This window comes from Scyliorhinus torazame, chromosome 2, assembly GCF_047496885.1.
Source record: "Scyliorhinus torazame isolate Kashiwa2021f chromosome 2, sScyTor2.1, whole genome shotgun sequence".
Lineage (NCBI taxonomy): Eukaryota > Metazoa > Chordata > Chondrichthyes > Carcharhiniformes > Scyliorhinidae > Scyliorhinus > Scyliorhinus torazame.
Genome location: NC_092708.1, coordinates 270,062,389 through 270,081,259, shown reverse-complemented (window position 1 = coordinate 270,081,259; position 18,871 = coordinate 270,062,389). Strand labels below are relative to the sequence as shown.

Sequence of the window (18,871 nt, the reverse complement as noted above, 5' to 3'; positions counted from 1 at the left end):
AGATTAACGTGCAGGTTCAGTCGGCAGTTAGGAAGGCAAATGGAATGTTAGCATTCGTGTCGAGAGGGCTAGAATACAAGAGCAGGGATGTACTGCTGCGGCTGTATACGGCTCTGGTCAGACCCCATTTGAAGTATTGTGAGCGGATTTGGACCCTGTATCTCAGGAAGGATGATAACCATGATGTGGAGATGCCGGTGTTGGGCTGGGGTGAGCACAGTAAGAAGTCTTACAACACCAGGTTAAAGTCCAACAGGTTTGCTTCAAACACTAGCTTTCGGAGCACTGCTCTTTCCTCAGGTCCCTCCTCCTTCCTGAGGAAGGAGCAATGCTCCGAAAGCTAGTGTTTGAAACAAACCTGTTGGACTTTAACCTGGTGATGTAAGACTTCTTACTAAGGAAAGATGTGCTGGCCTTGGAAAGGGTCCAGAGGAGTTTCACAAGAAAGATCCCTGGAATGAAGAGCTTGTTGTATGAGGAACGGTTGAAGACTCTGGGTCTGTACGCGTTGGAGTTTCGAAGGATGAGGGGGGGATCTTATTGAAACTTACAGGATACTGCGAGGCTTGGATAGAGTGGGCGTGGAGAGGATGTTTCCACTTGTAGGAAAAACTAGAACTAGAGGACACAATCTCAGACTAAAGAGACGATCATTCAAATCAGAGATGAGGAGGAATTTCTTCTGCCAGAGGGTGGTGAATCTGTAGAACTCTTTGCTGCAGAAGGCTGTGGAGGCCAAATCATTGAATATCTTTAAGACAGAGATAGATAGGTTCTTGATTAATAAGGGGATCAGGGATTATGGGGGAATGCAGGAGAATGGGGATGAGAAAAATATCAGCTATGATTGAATGGCGGGGCAGACGCGATGGGCCGAGTGGCCTAATTATGCTCCTATGTCTAATTGTCTTATAGTCAGAAACGGGAATGTATAATAGGGGACAAAGAAATGGCTGAGCATCTAAACACATACTTTGGTTCTCTCTTCACAAATAGGGACACAAATCAGATACCAGAAATTTTGGGGAACTCAGGGTTTAGTGAGAGGGGGGAACTGAAGGAGATCAATATTAGTAGAGAAATGTTGTTTGAGAAATTGATGGGCTTGAAGGCTGATAAATCCCCATGGCTTGATAATCTATATTCAAGAGTACTTAAGGATCTTCTGGGATTCTTTAGACTCTGGAACAATTTCTGCAGATTGGAGGATAGCTAACGTAACTCCACTATTTAAAAAGGGAGGTAGAGGGAAAACAGGGACCAGTATAGACCAGTAAGCCTGACGTCAGTAATGTAGGAAATTCTAGAATTCATTATCAGAGATTTTATAGAAGAGCACTTACAAATTAATGGCAGGATTGGACAGGGTCAGCATGGATTTATGAAAGGGAAATCATGCTTGGCGAAAATCAGTTTGCCTCTCGTGCAATTAACCAGCCTGCTGATGGGCCTCTGCCCCTCAGCGGGGGTGCTCGTACTCCACGTGCCCTGTGGGGAGATCTGTTGGGTCGCCCCATAGGTCTCATGGGGGTTATAACAATCGTCAAGGGTCAATTAGGCATGTCACCAAGCCAATTGACGTGGATAGCATGCTGCCCATGCCATAAAACCTTCGGCGTGGGCAGCCTGATTTTAAAAATAATTTGTTCAAAGTAAAGAAGGTGGCGATCCCCCCCCCCCCCCCCAAAAAGGATAGAAAGACCCCATATCTCCCTACTGGCCTGCTGCCTTAAACCTGCCATCCTAGCCACCTCCACCCTCCCTGTCCAAGACCCTGTACTTACCTGTTCCCAGGGATTCACGGGCCACCTTCTGCTTCCCTGAGGCAATGCCCACAATATGCTTTTGGTTCTGCTGGGACTGGTGGAGCTGCCAGCTAATTTGAGGGCAGAAAGTTCAGCCCACAGGCTGCCCATTGAGACCACCTGCAGCGGTTTATGGTGTGGAGTGGGTTGGCTCCATGCTAACTTAGCTGCTGGGGAGGCGTGTGGGCGGACCTCACTGTTGTAATTGTAAAAGTCTCCAATACGGTCGTGGAGATCAGTTGGCTCAATACAAAGTGAGGATTGAAGCAGAATTGTTTTGTAGTTTGTGACTCAGTTGCGCCACTGTCTTTACCAATTAGTTGACTGAGCCATTGAAAAGGAGCTATCATTACTAGACTATTTCTTAAACTTTCAAACATTAATTCATTTTCCTTCATACAATAACTGGAGAAATGTACAAAATCGTAATTCTTTTTGCAATGTAGCTATACAGTTTGTACCACTCATAGTCAGTGTGTTGCTGTTAATATGATTAGTTCACTAGAAGTGTCATGTGGCCATGATGGGTTGGTACTGTATTGTTAAGAATATTGCCCAGGAGACTTCCGGGTGCGGCTATGCAGAGCTAGCTCGCATATTCGATAGCTCCTGCTTGGAACGGACATTTGGGCTCGTTACAGGGCCCCCATGGCATTTGTTTGACATTTCCCGGTGTGGGAAGAAGGCTGCAACATTCCCCCTACAGTGTCCCCCAGGAATGGTATGTTTCTTGGTTGCCAGACCCGGCAGAAACAGTAAAAGATTTGGCTGCAACTGCAGGATAAACAGGGCCTCTTCCAGCATGCAGGCGGGGGAAGGGCAAGCTTAAAACTGCAAGCTGACCTGAGGGCCTGTATCAAAGGTGAATTCTAGCAGCAGAGGGAACAACTGTGAAAAGATCTCACCAAGGCCACTGAAGAAGCGGGGACGAGGCTTCCGGTGGCGGCCATGGAGGAGTAGTGTGGTGGTATGTATTAGGGGTAATACAGTACACCATGAATGCTGAGGAGCTATTGGAGGACAGGTGCTGGGTCCCGATTGGATCTGCTGCCTACTGGGCTCCACCCAGATAGGCGGGGTATAAGAACCCGGTTTACTCGCTACAGCTGCATTCTGTGACTGAGCTGCTGGGGAACAAGTCTGAACAAGTCTGCTCAATAAAGCCTCGATTGAAGTTCTCTACGTCTCGCCTCGTGTGTGATCGATGGTGCTACAATTTATTGAGCAGACTTAAAAAGGAATATGGAGCTCCGGATCGCCCCGGAGTGCCTGCGAATCGGCCCCCAAGCAGCTAACGCAACATCGGCGTTTAAACACTGGTTGGCGTGCTTTGAGGGGTACCTCCGAACGGCCCCCGGCAGACCAACGGAAGACCAGAAGGTGCAGGTCCTGCATTCCAGAGTGAGTCCCGAAATCTACGCTCTCATCGAGGACGCGGAAGAATTCCCAGCGGCGATCAACTTGCTGAAACAGACCTACATTAGGCCCGTCAACCAGGTCTACGCACGCTACCAGCTCGCGACGAGATGACAAATCCCCGGGAAATCGCTGGACGAATTCCTCAATGCGCTGACGATCCTGGGAAGAAACTGCGACTGCCCAGCGGTAACGGCGAATGAACATACGGACCTCCTGATCAGAGACGCTTACGTAACAGGTTTGGCATCGTCGCAAATTCGCCAGAGACTTTTAGAGAAAGACTCTCTCGGACTCACAGAGCCACGGGCCCTTGCAGCCTCCCTCGATGTGGCCTCCCAAAACACCCGCGCCTATGCCCCTGACCGCACTACAGCCCCTTGGGCTCCGTGGACCCCCGCCGCGACCGTCCCCCCGGCACCCCTACTCCTCCGCAAGCGTGCGCGGCCAGAATCCCAGACCACCCGGGGGTGCCCCGCTGCTACTTTTGCGGGCAGCCGAAACACCCCCGCCAGCACGGCCCGGCCCGCTCGGCCACCTGTAAAAGCTGCGACAAAAAGGGGCACTACGCAACGGTGTGCCAGTCCCATGGGGTCGCCGCTATCTCCGGGAAACAAACGGGACCATGGGCTCAACCCCCCCAGCGACACACGGGCGGCCAACGGGCGCCGCCATTTTGGACCCCGGACACCACGAGGGGGGGGACGGGTGCCGCCATCTTCCTACCCACAGGCCGCGTGCGATCCATGGGAGTGGCCATTTTGTCCACCCCCAGCCACATGCGACCCATGGGAGCGGCCATTTTGTCCACCCCCGGCAGCGTGCGATCCATGGACGCCGCCATCTTGGCTGACAGGCAAGGACCCCAGCGTGGACGGCTCCACACTGCCTGAAGACAACGATCTGATGCACCAACCACGTTTGGCATCGGTGACCCTCGACCAGTCGCGGCCCCGGACGCTCCAGACGACAACTACAAAGATGTTGGTGAACGGGCACGAGACGCCGTGTTTGATCGACTCGGGGAGCACGGAGAGTTTTATTCATCCAGACACGGTAAGACGCTGTTCCCTGGTAATTCGGCCAAGCACCCAAAAAATTTTCCTGCCGCCGGGGTCCCACTCCATTGAAATCAAAGGGTTCTGCATCGCAAACCTAACGGTGCAGGGGAGAGAGTTCAAAAATTACCGGCAGTATGTCCTCCCCCATCTCTGCGCTCCCACTCTCCTGGGGTTGGACTTCCAATGCAACCTCCAGAGCTTAACATTTAAATTTGGCGGCCCTATACCCCCACTGACTATCTGCGGCCTCGCAACACTCAAGGTCGAACCGCCCTCCTTGTTTGCGAACCTCACCCCGGATTGCAAACCCGTCGCCACTAGGAGCAGACGGTACAGCACCCAGGACCGGACATTTATCAGGTCCGAAGTCCAGCGGCTGCTGAAGGAAGGCATAATCCAGGCCAGCAATAGTCCCTGGAGAGCCCAGGTGGTAGTAGTGAAGACGGGGGAGAAGCAGAGGATGGTCGTAGACTACAGTCAGACCATCAACAGGTACACGCAGCTAGATGCGTACCCTCTTCCCCGCATATCCGACATGGTCAATCGGATTGCACAGTACAAGGTCTTCTCCACCGTGGACCTTAAGTCCGCCTACCACCAGCTCCCCATTCGCCCCGGTGACCGCAAGTACACTGCCTTCGAAGCAGACGGGCGGCTATACCACTTCTTAAGGGTTCCATTCGGCATCACGAACGGAGTCTCGGTCTCCAACGGGAGATGGACTGAATGGTTGACCAGCACAGTTTACGGGCCACGTTCCCGTACCTCGACAACGTCACCATCTGCGGCCACGACCAGCAGGACCACGACGCCAACCTCCGCAAATTCCTCCAGACCGCTAACGCCCTCAACCTCACCTACAACGAGGAAAAATGCGTGTTTAGCACCGACCGTCTAGCCATCTTGGGCTACGTAGTGCGTAATGGAGTGATAGGCCCCGACCCTGAACGCATGCGCCCCCTCATGGAGTTCCCTCTTCCCCACTGTGCCAAAGCCCTGAAACGCTGCCTGGGCTTCTTTTCTTATTACGCCCAATGGGTCCCCCAGTACGCAGACAAGGCCCGCGTACCCTCTTCCCCGCATATCCGACATGGTCAATCGGATTGCACAGTACAAGGTCTTCTCCACCGTGGACCTTAAGTCCGCCTACCACCAGCTCCCCATTCGCCCCGGTGACCGCAAGTACACTGCCTTCGAAGCAGACGGGCGGCTATACCACTTCTTAAGGGTTCCATTCGGCATCACGAACGGAGTCTCGGTCTCCAACGGGAGATGGACTGAATGGTTGACCAGCACAGTTTACGGGCCACGTTCCCGTACCTCGACAACGTCACCATCTGCGGCCACGACCAGCAGGACCACGACGCCAACCTCCGCAAATTCCTCCAGACCGCTAACGCCCTCAACCTCACCTACAACGAGGAAAAATGCGTGTTTAGCACCGACCGTCTAGCCATCTTGGGCTACGTAGTGCGTAATGGAGTGATAGGCCCCGACCCTGAACGCATGCGCCCCCTCATGGAGTTCCCTCTTCCCCACTGTGCCAAAGCCCTGAAACGCTGCCTGGGCTTCTTTTCTTATTACGCCCAATGGGTCCCCCAGTACGCAGACAAGGCCCGCCCACTAATCCAGTCCACTACTTTTCCCCTGTCGACAGAGGCCCGCCAGGCCTTCAGCCGCATCAAAGCGGATATCGCAAAGGCCACGATGCGCGCCATCGACGAGTCCCTCCCCTTCCAAGTCGAGAGCGACGCATCCGACGTAGCTCTGGCGGCCACTCTCAACCAAGCGGGCAGACCCGTGGCCTTTTTCTCCCGGACCCTCCACGCATCAGAAATTCGCCACTCCTCAGTAGAAAAGGAGGCCCAAGCCATAGTGGAAGCTGTGTGACATTGGAGGCATTACCTGGCCGGTAGGAGATTCACTCTCCTCACTGACCAACGGTCGGTAGCCTTCATGTTCTATAATGCACAGCGGGGCAAGATAAAGAACGACAGGATCCTGCGGTGGAGGATCGAACTCTCCACTTACAACTATGAGATCTTGTACCTTCCCGGAAAGCTGAACGAGCCGTCCGATGCCCTATCTCGCGGCACATGTGCCAACGCACAAGTGGACCGCCTCCAAGCCCTCCACGAGGACCTCTGCCACCCGGGGGTCACTCGCTTCTACCACTTTATAAAGGCCCGCAACCTCCCGTACTCCGTCGAGGAGATCCGAACAGTCACCAGGAACTGCCAAATCTGCGCAGAATGCAAACCGCATTTTTTCAGGCCAGATAGAGCGCACCTGATAAAGGCTTCCCGTCCCTTTGAACGCCTCAGTTTGGATTTCAAAGGCCCCCTCCCCTCTACCGATCGCAACACATACTTTCTTAACGTCGTTGACGAATACTCCCGTTTCCCCTTCGCATTCCCCTGCCCCGACATGACCGCGGCCACGGTCATTAAAGCCCTCTGCACCATCTTTACCCTGTTCGGTTTCCCCGCCTACATCCATAGCGATAGGGGGTCCTCTTTCATGAGTGACGAGCTGCGTCAATTCCTGCTCAGCAAGGGCATAGCCTCGAGCAGGACGACCGGCTACAACCCCCGGGGGAACAGGCAGATAGAGAGGGAGAACGGAACGGTCTGGAAGACCGTCCTACTGGCCCTACGGTCTAGGAATCTCCCAACTTCCCGCTGGCAGGAAGTCCTCCCGGATGCCCTTCATTCTATCCAGTCCCTGCTGTGCACCACCACAAACCAAACGCCGCCTTGTCTTCCCTATGAAGTCCGCTTCTGGAACGTCACTTCCGACCTGGCTGGCAGCCCCGGGACCCATCCTTCTCCGGAAACATGTGCGGGCGCACAAATCAGACCCACTGGTGGAAAAGGTACACCTACTCCACGCCAACCCGCAGTACGCCTACGTGGCGTTCCCAGACGGCCGACAGGACACGGTCTCTCTGCGGGACCTGGCGCCCGCTGGAGCTCCCCACACCCCCCCTAACACCAATCACCACCCCCTCACTCCCGCCGGTGCACCCCATAGCCACCCCCTTCCCGGGGGGATCGGTCTCCTCCCAGGCCTGCCCAGGAGTAAGGAAACAGAGGGGGACAGCGCGATGCTCCCAGAGTCGACCGGACCCGAGCCTGCACCACCACCACCCGGGCTGCGGCGATCGGAGAGGGCGACCAGAGCACCATCTCGACTCATCGAGTCGACTTAAGACGTATATAATTCAGTGGCCCAGTAAAGCGGCATTGTTGTAAATAGTTAACGCTGCTAATCGGGTAAAATGTGAATAATTCGGTGGCCCAGTAAAAGCGGCATGATTGTATATAGTTCAATGGTTAAGGCACCGACCCTGTAAACCCCTACCACCATGCCACCCACCACCCCGCCGGGTTCCTTTTTAACAAGGGGAGAATGTGGTGGTATGTATTAGGGGTAATACGGTACACCATGAATGCCGAGGAGCTATTGGAGGACAGATGCTGGGTCCCGATTGGATCTGCCGCCTACTGGGCTCCACCCAGATAGGCGGGGTATAAGAACCCGGTTTACCCCCCGCAGCTGCATTCTGTGACTGAGCTGCTGGGGAACAAGTCTGAACAAGTCTGCTCAATAAAGCCTCGATTGAAGTTCTCTACGTCTCGCCTTGTGTGTGATCGATGGTGCTACAAGTAGGTCGCGCATTCGGCAGCTCCCGCCTGGAACGGACTCTCAGACCTTTTTCAGGAGTTTCCACAGACATTTTGGGGCAGATTGGTGAAGCGAACACTGCTAAAAGGATTCCCTCTCGAGACTTCCGGTTGTGGCTATGTGGAGCTAAGTCGCACATTCGGCGGCTCCCGCAAAAACGGACTTTTGGGCTCTTTTCAGGGCCCCCAAGGGCACTTTTTCGACGTTTCCCGGTGTGGGAAGGAGTTAATAATAGCTCCCCGTCAGCATATGGCTTTAACTAGGAGCGGGGCGACAAAAAAGGTGGTGGTGGACCAGAATAAGGGAGGGAAGAAGGACAAAATGGCGGCGGGCGGAGACCAGGCAGCGTGGAGGCAGTGGGCGGAGGAGCAACAGGAGGGTATCCACCGCTGCCTCAGAGAGATTAAAACGGATCTGCTAGAGACGATGAAGGCTTCTATTGATAAGCTGCTGGAGACACAGACGGCCCAGGGGGTGGCGATCCGAGAGGCTCGACGAAAGATCTCTGACAATGAGGACGAGATCTTAGGCCTGGCGGTAAAGGTGGAGGCGCACGAGGCACAAGCAATGGCAGGAGCGGTTCGAGGAGATGGAGAATCAGTCGAGGCGGAAGAATCTGCGGATCCTGGGCCTCCCGGATGGGCTGGAGGGGCCGGACGTGGGGGCCTATGTGGTCACCATGTTGAATTCGCTGATGGGAGCCGGGTCCTTCCAGGGGCCCCTGGAGCTGGAAGGGACCCATAGAGTGTTGGCGAGGAGGCCCAAGGCTAACGAGCCTCCGCGGGCGGTGCTGGTGCGGTTCCATCGGTTCGTCGATCGAGAGTGTGTGCTCAGGTGGGCCAAGAAGGAGTGGAGCAGCAGGTGGGAGAACGCGGAGGTTCGGATATATCAGGACTGGAGTGCAGAGGTGGCGAAGAGGAGGGCCGGGTACAATCGAGCGAAGGCGATGCTGCACAGGAAGGGGGTGAAGTTTGGCATGTTGCAGCCGGCGCGACTGTGGGTTACCTACAAGGACCGGCACCATTATTTTGAGTCTCCGGAGGAGGCGTGGGCCTTTGTTCAGGCCGAGAAGCTGGACACAGACTGAGGGTCGGGATGGACGATTGGGGACTGCGATGGATATGTTATGCCTATTTTTGGTTCGGGAGAGGGTGGACCTTTGCATTTTTTTGGGTTTCTTTTTCTCTGTGTTTTTCTCTTTCAGGTTGGGGAGGGTGGATGGGGCGGGTTGGGCACTGTTTAGGTTGGTGGCGGGGCCTGGTAGGTGGAGAGCGCGGGCTTTTTTCCCGCGCCGAAGACTTGGGGGGGGGGGCAGCGAGGATTGTTTCCCGCGCCTAGAACGGAGGGGGGATATATGGTTTTAACTACGTGTAGGGAATGTTCCCTTGGTTGGGTGCTGGATGGGGATGGGTGAAGGGATTTGATGGGGAGGCTGTGGGAGAGTGTGGGCGCTGGTGTTGGAGGGAGGGGAGGCCCGGGGATGGGGGAATTGAGATAAGGCTGCAAAAGGAGCTGCGCCAGAGGGGGCGGGGCCGGCTCAGGAAAGTTTTCCCGCGCTAGGGAAGGACGGCGGTGGGGGTCGGACAAGCGCACACTGACTGAGGGGGAGGGGGGATTCCCACACTGGGGGGGTCGATGGGAAAGCGGGAGAGGCCGGGGTCAGCAGGAGTCAGCTGACTTACGGGAGTGTTACGGGGGGAGAAAAAGAGCTGGATACGGATCTAGCGGGGGGAGGGAGGGTATAGGGTTGCTGCTGCATTGGCCAATGGGGAACTGGAAATAGGAGAGGTGGTCGGGGCGGGGGTCCGCCCCGCCGTCTGGGGGAAGGGAGGGTGCGGGAGGCGCGGGCACGTGACTGGCCTAGAAAAGGAGAAAGCTAGTCGGCGGGGGGGGGGGGGTGAGAAGCCCCCCAATCCGGCTGATAACTTGGGATGTGAGGGGCCTGAATGGGCCGGTTAAGAGGGCCCGAGTGCTCGCGCACTTAAGGGAACTGAAGGCAGACGTGGTCATGCTTCAGGAGACACATTTGAAGGTGGCAGACCAGGTCAGGTTGAGAAAGGGGTGGGTAGGACAGGTATTCCATTCGGGGCTGGATGCGAAGAACAGAGGGGTGGCAATACTGGTGGGGAAGCGGGTGTCGTTTGAGGCCAAGAATATTGTAGTGGATAATGGGGGTCGATACGTGATGAGCCTACTCCCGGATAGATTTATTTGTGTTGAGTAGGGCACTAATCCCGAAAGTGGAAGGAACGGAGTATTCGGCCACAGCCATCTCAGACCACGCCCCGCACTGGGTGGAGCTGGAGTTAGGAGAGGAGAGGGACCAGCGCCCGCTGTGGCGTCTTGATGTGGGATTACTGGCGGATGAGGAGGTGTGCGGGAGGGTGTGGGGGTGCATTGAGAGATACTTGGAGGCCAATGACAACGGAGAGGTGCAGGTGGGGGTAGTCTGGGAGGCATTGAAGGCGGTGGTTAGGGGAGAGTTAATCTCCATTAGGGCCACAGGGAGAAGAGAGAGGGCAGGGAAAGGGAGAGGTTGGTGGCGGAGATCTTAAGGGTGGACAGGAGATATGCAGAGGCCCCCGAGGAGGGGCTACTTAGGGAGCGGCGAAGCCTCCAGACGGAGCTTGACCTGTTGATCCCGGGGGTGATCCATGAGGACCAGACGGGATTTGTAAAGGGCAGGCAGCTAAACACTAATGTGTGGAGGCTCCTCAACGTGATTATGATGCCATCGGTGGAGGGAGAGACGGAGGTAGTGGTAGCTATGGACGCAGAGAAGGCCTTCGAACGGGTGGAGTGGGAGTATCTTTGGGAAGTGTTGCGGAGGTTTGGGTTCGGGGAGGGGTTTATCAGTTGGGTCAGGCTCCTATACAGAGCCCCAGTGGCGAGTGTGGCTACGAATCGACGGAGGTCGGAGTACTTTCGGCTGTACCGAGGGACGAGGCAGGGGTGTCCCCTGTCCCCCTTGTTGTTTGCATTGGCAATTGAGCCTTTGGCCATGGCACTAAGGGAGTCCAGGAAATGGAAGGGGTTGGTCCGAGGGGGAGAGGAACATCGGGTGTCGCTGTATGCGGACGACCTGTTGCTGTATGTGGGAGATCCAGTGGAGGGGATGGTGGAGGTCATGCGGATCCTAAGGGGGTTTGGGGACTTCTCGGGCTATAAGCTCAACGTGAGAAAAAGTGAGCTCTTTGTGGTGCATCCAGGGGACAGGGAAGGGGGATAGACGACCTCCCATTGAAGAGGGCGGAAAGGAACTTTCGGTACTTGGGGATCCAGGTGGCTGGGAGCTGGGGGGCCCTGCACAAGCTCAATTTGACGCGGTTGGTAGAGCAGATGGAGGAGGATTTCAAAAGATGGGATGTGCTGCCTCTCTCGCTAGTGGGCAGGGTACAGTCGGTTAAAATGATGGTCCTCCCGAGGTTTCTCTTTGTGTTCCAGTGCCTTCCCATTATGATTACCAAGGCCTTTTTTAAATGGGTAGGTAGGAGCATCATGGGTTTCGTGTGGGCAAATAAGACCCCGAGGGTAAAGAAGGTGTTTCTGGAGCGTAGCTGGGACAGGGAGGGCTGGCGCTGCCGAATCTGTGTGGCTACTATTGGGCAGCCAACGTGGCGATGATCCGTAAGTGGGTAACAGAGGGAGAGGAGGCGGCGTGGAAGAGGTTGGAGATGGCGTCCTGCAGGGGCACGAGCCTGAGGGCGCTGGTGACGGCACCGCTGCCGCTCTCGCCGACAAGGTACACCACGAGTCCGGTGGTGGCGGCAACGTTGAAGATCTGGGGGCAGTGGAGACGGCATAGGGGCGAGGTGGGAGCCTCGGTTTGGTCCCCGATTCGGGAGAACCATCGGTTCGTCCCGGGAAGGATGGATGGGGGGTTTCGGAGCTGGCATCGGGCAGGGATCAGAAGAATGGGGGACCTGTTTATAGATGGGACATTTGCAAGCCGAGGGGCGCTGGAGGAGAAGTTTGGGTTACCCCCGGGAAATGCTTTCAGGTACATGCAAGTTTGTGAGGCGGCAGGTGAGGGAATTCCGGTTGCTCCCGGCACAGGGGATTCAGGACAGGGTGATTTTGGGTGTATGGGTCGGAGAAGGCAAGGTTTCGGCGATCTATCAAGAGATGGAAGAAGAGGAGGAGGTTTCGGTAGAGGAGCTAAATGGCAAGTGGGAGGAGGAGCGTGGGGAGGAGATTGCTGAGGGCCTGTGGGCTGATGCCCTGGGTAGGGTTAACTCCTCTTCCTCTTGCGCCAGGCTCAGCCTAATACAATTCAAGGTTACTCACAGAGCGCATATGACAGGGGCGAGGTTGAGTAGGTTCTTTGGGGTGGAGGACAGATGTGGGAGGTGCTCGGGAAGCCTGGCGAATCATGTCCACATGTTCTGGTCATGCCCGGCACTGGATGGGTTCTGGAGGGGTTTCGCGAGGACTATGTCCAAGGTGGTGAAAGTCCAGGTCAAGCCGAGTTGGGGGTTAGCACTATTTGGGGTAACGGACGAGCCGGGAGTGCAGGAGGCAAAAGAGGCCGGTATCCTGGCCTTTGCGTCCCTGGTAGCCCGGCGGAGGATCTTGCTATTATGGAAGGACGCGAAGCCCCCCAGTGTGGAAGCCTGGATAAATGACATGGCAGAGTTCATTAAGCTGGAGAGGATAAAGTTTGCCTTGAGAGGGTCTGTGCAGGGATTCTCCAGACTATCTCGCGGAGCACTAGGAGGAGGTCAGCAGCAGCAGCAACCCAGGGGGGGGGGGGGGGGGCGGGGAGAGGGGGGTGTCTCTTTCGGGGGGGTATTTGGGCGGGGGGGGGGTGGTCCCCAAAGGTACTTTTGAATGTCATATGGGGGGGTTAATATATATGGGAGAAACCCAATGTATAAGTAGCTTATTATTTTTGTTTGTGGTGTTTGTGTTCTTTCTTCTTTTTGTTATGGGGTGGGGGTTTGTTCCAAAACTTTTGTTGGAAAAATTTGAATAAACATTTTTATTAAAAAAAAAGAAGAATATTGCCCAGCATTTATAAATTCTCCGAACTACTCTTGCATGAGACATGAACAGGTGCTGGAATGTCGACGAGGGACTTTTCACAGTAACTTAATTTGAAGCCTCCTTGTGACAATAAGCGATTTTCATTTTTTCACTGGTGTCACTTGCTGTGTCTTTGTAATTTAAAGGCATCCTCTAGTTTAAAAAAAAATCATTTTATTGAGGTATTTTTGGTTTTACAACAATGACAAAATAAACAACACACATAAGTCTATAAACATAGTGCAAAAAGCCTGCTTCCTCCCTTACAGGTCCCACCTTTATTAACCCCCTACTCTAAACTAAACTATCCGGCCCCCTTCTGCTGGCGTTTAATTTTCTGCAAAGAAGTCGACGAACGGTTGCCACCTCCCGGCGAACCCTAACAGTGACCCTCTCAAGGCGAACTTGATTTTCTCCAAACAGAAAGCTAGCCATGTCAGATAGCCAGGCCTCTGACTTCGGGGGCTTTGAGTCCCTCCAAGCTAATAATATCCGCCTCTGGGCCACCAGGGAAGCAAAGGTCATAACGTCTGCCTCTTTCTCCTCCTGGATTCCCGGATCTTCCGACACCCCGAAAATCGTCACCTCCGGACTCGATGTTTTTAACACCGTGGACATGACGTCTGCAAACCCCTGCCAGAATCCCCTGAGCCTGGCGCAGGTTGTGGACGCGTTGACTCTAACGCGTCTGCCCAGAGCATCCTCTAGTTTATTATCAAAGGCTGAACCAATTTGATTCCCAAACCGTTGTCTTTTACCAACTCCAAGGGTAGATTGGAGCATAGAAGGAAACAAACAGCTGATTGGATTCAAATTCCACCTTTGTAATTGTTTAACTAACCTGATGGAGCAATCTCAGTACAGCCCCTCCCTTTTTCTTTGAACAGCCAAAGAATTAACCTGGACTTGAAGTACATCCCTTTCAAACAGACACTGCCCAAAACAGTGCATTAAATAGGTTATAAGCATCACCTTTATAACTGACTGATGTGGTAATGGCAAATGGTCAGTATCATTTGCCTGATATAGGCTTCTGCTCAAGATAAATGTTGATAATGTAAACACTGGGGAATACACTTCTCTTTTAGTATTTAGTTTTAAATGTTAATACTGTAATTTTTGTTATTTGCTTCAGGAGGGTGAGCTGCCAGCTCAGAAAGGCACTGTGGACATGACTTTATTGATGACAGGGCGGGAGAGAGCAGAGTACGTCCGCTGGAAGAAAGAACGGGAACAGATAGATCAGGAGAGGCTAGCACGTCACAAGAACTCCAAAGGAGAGTGGAAAAGAGCGTGGGATGCAAACAAAACAGAGGACATGTAGGTTTATTCCTTATTAGGCAAAATATTCAAGATGTTTGGTATTTTGTGTTTCTCCAGAAACTGATTCGGAGAGTAAAGCAGCCTGATTTTGTTTTCTTGCCCTAACATATCACTATTAATATTGTTAAATTATAAATTTTACTCCAAACTCAATGAGTAGATTTGTGGGATGTCTGGACTCAAATGAAAAGGCTGTGGGGAATTATTTTGGTTAGCCCCTGAAAATGGACGTGGGAATCAGGATTGATCTGTATCTGTTGCATTGAATGCAGGCAAAATGTCACCTTTGTATTGCCTGCTCATATCATGATTGCTGCATGGAGCCATTGTTCCCAGCTTTGTTGTGCGCATCGGCATAGGGCCCATTATTCTATGTGCCTAGTAGTGCTTAAAACAAGTTAACAATGGGGTGTAATGTAGCTGGGGCAGATGCTTGCAGTGACACCGAAAGCGAATCTGCCTTTGGAAAGTGTGAAGAATGGTTGGCCATGGAAGAGTTCAGGTACCCTGGTTTTCAGACGATCGAAGTTTTGGTGGAGGAAGTGGAATGGAGGAGAGATTTCCTGTATCCTTGGGGACAGGGATTTGCAGGAGAATGAACAGATCCACCATGGGAAGGCGGTGGAAACAGATAACCGCAGAGGCTAATGCCAGGATAGGCTATCCCAGAACTTAGATGCAGTGCCAGAAGAAGTTCAGTGACCTCAAATGAATGGTTAATGTCAAAAAATGCATTTTCAAGCCATATCCTACCAACTGTAGCACTAGCCTCAGCCACTCCTCAATCCACCACATACTGATTACTTACTGACCAATCTCCATCAATCTGGACACAACCATAACATGCTTTATTGCCGTCACACAATTCATTTGTTGCTAGCCTTAAACCCACATCTCAAATATTCTACAGCTTGGCAACTGTTCAATCATAACAACCACATCACCCAGATTGCATGGTGTTATCTGATGTACTTCCCTCTCTCCTGCAGGAGAAGGTGGTGCAGGACTGGAGCCAGCAGGAAATGTCCAGAGTGGGAGAGGTACGCTTGCATGTTCTGACCTCCATGGAGGACACAGCATTAACCATTATGGACAAGGGTAATTGCTGAGGCTGCAGTCACTGAAGAGTAGGGTATCCACATATGTAGATCATGGCGTTATAAATCAACCTTTGAAACCTTGAATGACCTTTCAAAAATGGGGTCAAATTGGCCTGCATTCTCCACCGCCCGCCGCTGGTAGTGGGGTCCCCGATGCGGCGGAGAATTGAAAAAAACAGGCTCAGCGCCAATCCAGTCGCGATGCTCTTAAGCCCACCCCCAGTAGGTGGCAGGATGGGGGCTTGTTGCGGCGCACCAGCAGGAGGTTGTAAATTAATGCAAATAGGCCTCAATGACCCATTTGCATCCATTTAGCAGGTTGGGCACCTTATTCTTCAGACCTCCGTGATTCTCCTGTCCTGTGAGCTGGGAATCACGTGGGTGGGAATTACTAGAGGTATTACCAAACATGAACCTGACATGGTGAACCAAGGGAGTAACGTCTTGAGGGAGCGGCCCCCAAAGTCCATCCAAGCACCCCCCCCCCCCCCCCCTTCCCACTTTGCACAACCTGCCCAACCCATCTCTATCAGACTTCCACAGGAGCCCCCTTAATAGGGAGACACACCCACTTCCCCCAGGACCACCTGAACACGAAGACAACCCCCAGGGCCGCCTTAATAGGAAGAACCCCCCCCCACCACCAGGGACCCCCTAGCTGAACGAACACCCCCACCAGAGACGGCCAGCTGAAGGAACCCCCACCAGAGAGACCCCTCTAACTAGAACAACACCCCACAGAGTCCCCGTAACTAAAGGAACCCCCCCACAGAGCCCCTTCTAAAGGAACCCCTGCCCCACGGAGCCACTCTAACGAGAGGGATCGTGCCCCCCCCCCCATCCCCCCAACAGAGATCCCAAAAAAGAGGACCCCCCCACAGGGTCCTTCTCAATAGAGGGACACCCCCACACAGGGACCCCCTAAATAGAGGAACACCCCACAGACCCCCCCAGAAAAACACCCCCTGTCTGGAAGGTATAGGTTGTCCAAACAGGAGCAGTGAAAGTAATTATAATTGTAACACTTAACCTGGAAGCACCAGGTATCCATTCCTGGAAAGAGAACAGCTGTGACCTGTTTTAAACCCCTCCGATCTTAGCTGCAACCCATTCATTCAATTCTAGTAGTGGGCTGTGATTGATAGTTTCCAGAAAACGCTCCAGCCTTGATTCATTCATCTCCCTTCATGGGTAAGTGACTCTTTAAGTGTTGAAGCCCAATGCTTATCAACATCTACACATCAAATAGCAGTAAGTGCATTGCAATCACACGCTTGAGTGATTGGAATGCACTTCTCTTTGATGTGGCTGATGTTTGTAATCATTGTGGTTTCAGCACTTGTAGCGTCACTCACACATGAAGGGAGATGAATGAATCCTTAGACTACAGGGTGATATAGATGGGCTGGTTAGGAGGGCAGAACAGTGACAAATGGAATTTAACTCAGAAAAGTGTGAGGTGATGCATTTTGGGAGGACTATCAAGACAAGGGAATGCACAATAAACGGTAGGACACTCTGGATTATGTAGAACTGGGGGGGCCTTGGAGTGCATGTTCAAAGATCCCTGAAGGCAGCAAGACGGGTAGATAAGGTGGTTTAGAAGACATACGGGATACTTGCTTTTATTAGCTGAGGCATAGGATATAAGAGCATGGAGGTTATGATGGAGCTGTACAACACGGTTGTTGCGCCAAAGCCAGATTACACTATGCAATTCTGGTCACCACACTATAGGAAAGATGTGATTGCACTAGAAAGGGTGCAGAGGAGATTCTCCTGAATGTTGCCTGGGCTGGAGAGTTAGGCTAGGGTTGCTCTCCATAGAGCAGAGAAGGCTAAGGGGGGGACTGATTGAGGTGTATAAGATTATGAAGGACATAGATAGGGTAGATAGAAAGAATCTTTTCCCCTCAGTAATGGGGTCAATAACCAGGACGCATAGATTTAAGGTAAGGGGCAGGAGGTTCAGTGGGGATTTGAGGAATTTTTTCCCCCCGAAAACATGGTAGGAATCTGGAACTCACTGCCTGAATGGGTGGTAGAGGTGGGAACCCTCAACATTTAAGAAGCATTTCATTGAAATACCACAGCATACTAGGCTACTAATCAAATGCTGGAAAATAGGATTAGAATAGATAGGTGCTTGATGACCAGGGCAGCCACAATGGGCTGAAGAACCTATTGCTGTGCTGTAAAACCCTGATATTATGATTATGATCCTTGGCTATGGCATCACCATAAAGATCCCAATCTGAATCGGATTTGGCACTTTTGGTTTCAGAATCATTCCTCCACAACAAATCATCAGGCTCTCCATCCATTGAATTGGCTATTCTGTACCTGATGACAGTCTGCGCAGTATTAGTATCCCATGATTTGATGATGAAAGCACACAAAACATCAAGCAGGGGCAGCAGGCATAATTTTCCCTCCTTGGGAGAGTTTTTCTTCATCAACCATCCCTAATTCCATTTGGCATGAACAACATCCTTGAATGGCTTGTTGAGTCAGGCATCCAAAGATTGAATTACAGACTTTGGGCTCCCTGGTATAATGCAATTTGCACGTTATTTCTTCTCCGGTGCCTCGTGATCTCATTGGTTATGTGGGATCTGATCATGTGCCACAAATAAGCTGCATTCTTTGTGTAAGCCACCTATTCCACACAATTTATTTGCAACCACTGCATTCTACGCCATTTAATGTTGTCATGGACATGCACAAAAACTCATTCAGGGAACAATTTTTGCCATGGTTTTACATTTTAAAATTATCATAAGCTTTAATTTGTTCTGTCGGGAATGCAGTTTAATACCATCATGAATTTTGTTTTCTCAGCTTGTGGTTTTCACTGGGACTGTTCTGAACCTTTCACTCCACAGTTCAGCTGCTGGGCATATCAAAATAGGCGTTTCACCCATGTTGCCAATGTAGCATAATGGGTCTTTGTGTTTTTTGCCTTTGTCAGATTGAATTGCTGGAACCTGATCATTTTGGCATCTAGGTCTTTTGGTAGTCTCTGAGCATTCGTGTTTTTCTGCCTCAATACTAGGCGTTTTTTCCCATAAAGCTGCTACACCAATCAGCTTTTGGCCTGTAATCTTTGCTGGACTGAGGGTTTGATTTGGTCCGCTTAAATGCACATTGCATTTATAGTTACGATGTAACCACTCTGCTGAGTTTTGGGAACCCATTCCAAATCATGCATAAGATCAGATCAGCGGCTGGTTCCTGTTCTCATGGCGGGCTTGGTCTTTGGGCACCTTCAGGGGGGATTCCTTCTACCATTCTCACACCAGTTTTTCACTAACATTGAATTCCCTCACTGCAGCGCAGTTATTTGACAAGTTAGCAAATGTTTTAGCTTGAAACAATTTCATCCAAAGATGAGCAGGTTAGGTGGATTGGCCATGATAAATTGCCCCTTAGTGTCCAGGGATCTGCGGGTTAG

The 18,871-nt window shown here is 52.3% G+C and overlaps 1 protein-coding gene across 16 annotated transcripts in view; it reads left to right on the top strand.

Moving 5' to 3' along the window:
• LOC140398474 (coiled-coil domain-containing protein 9B-like) overlaps positions 1-18,871 on the top strand; it is a 426,742-nt gene that overhangs the window by 180,313 nt on the left and 227,558 nt on the right. For 15 of the 16 annotated variants that reach the window (XM_072487250.1, XM_072487265.1, XM_072487233.1 and 12 more), the window contains 2 exons: positions 14,130-14,314; positions 15,307-15,357. In XM_072487250.1, coding sequence (XP_072343351.1) covers positions 14,130-14,314; positions 15,307-15,357 — 236 coding nt within the window. The remainder of the gene's footprint in view (positions 1-14,129; positions 14,315-15,306; positions 15,358-18,871) is intronic. The other variant, XM_072487242.1, reaches the window with a different exon arrangement.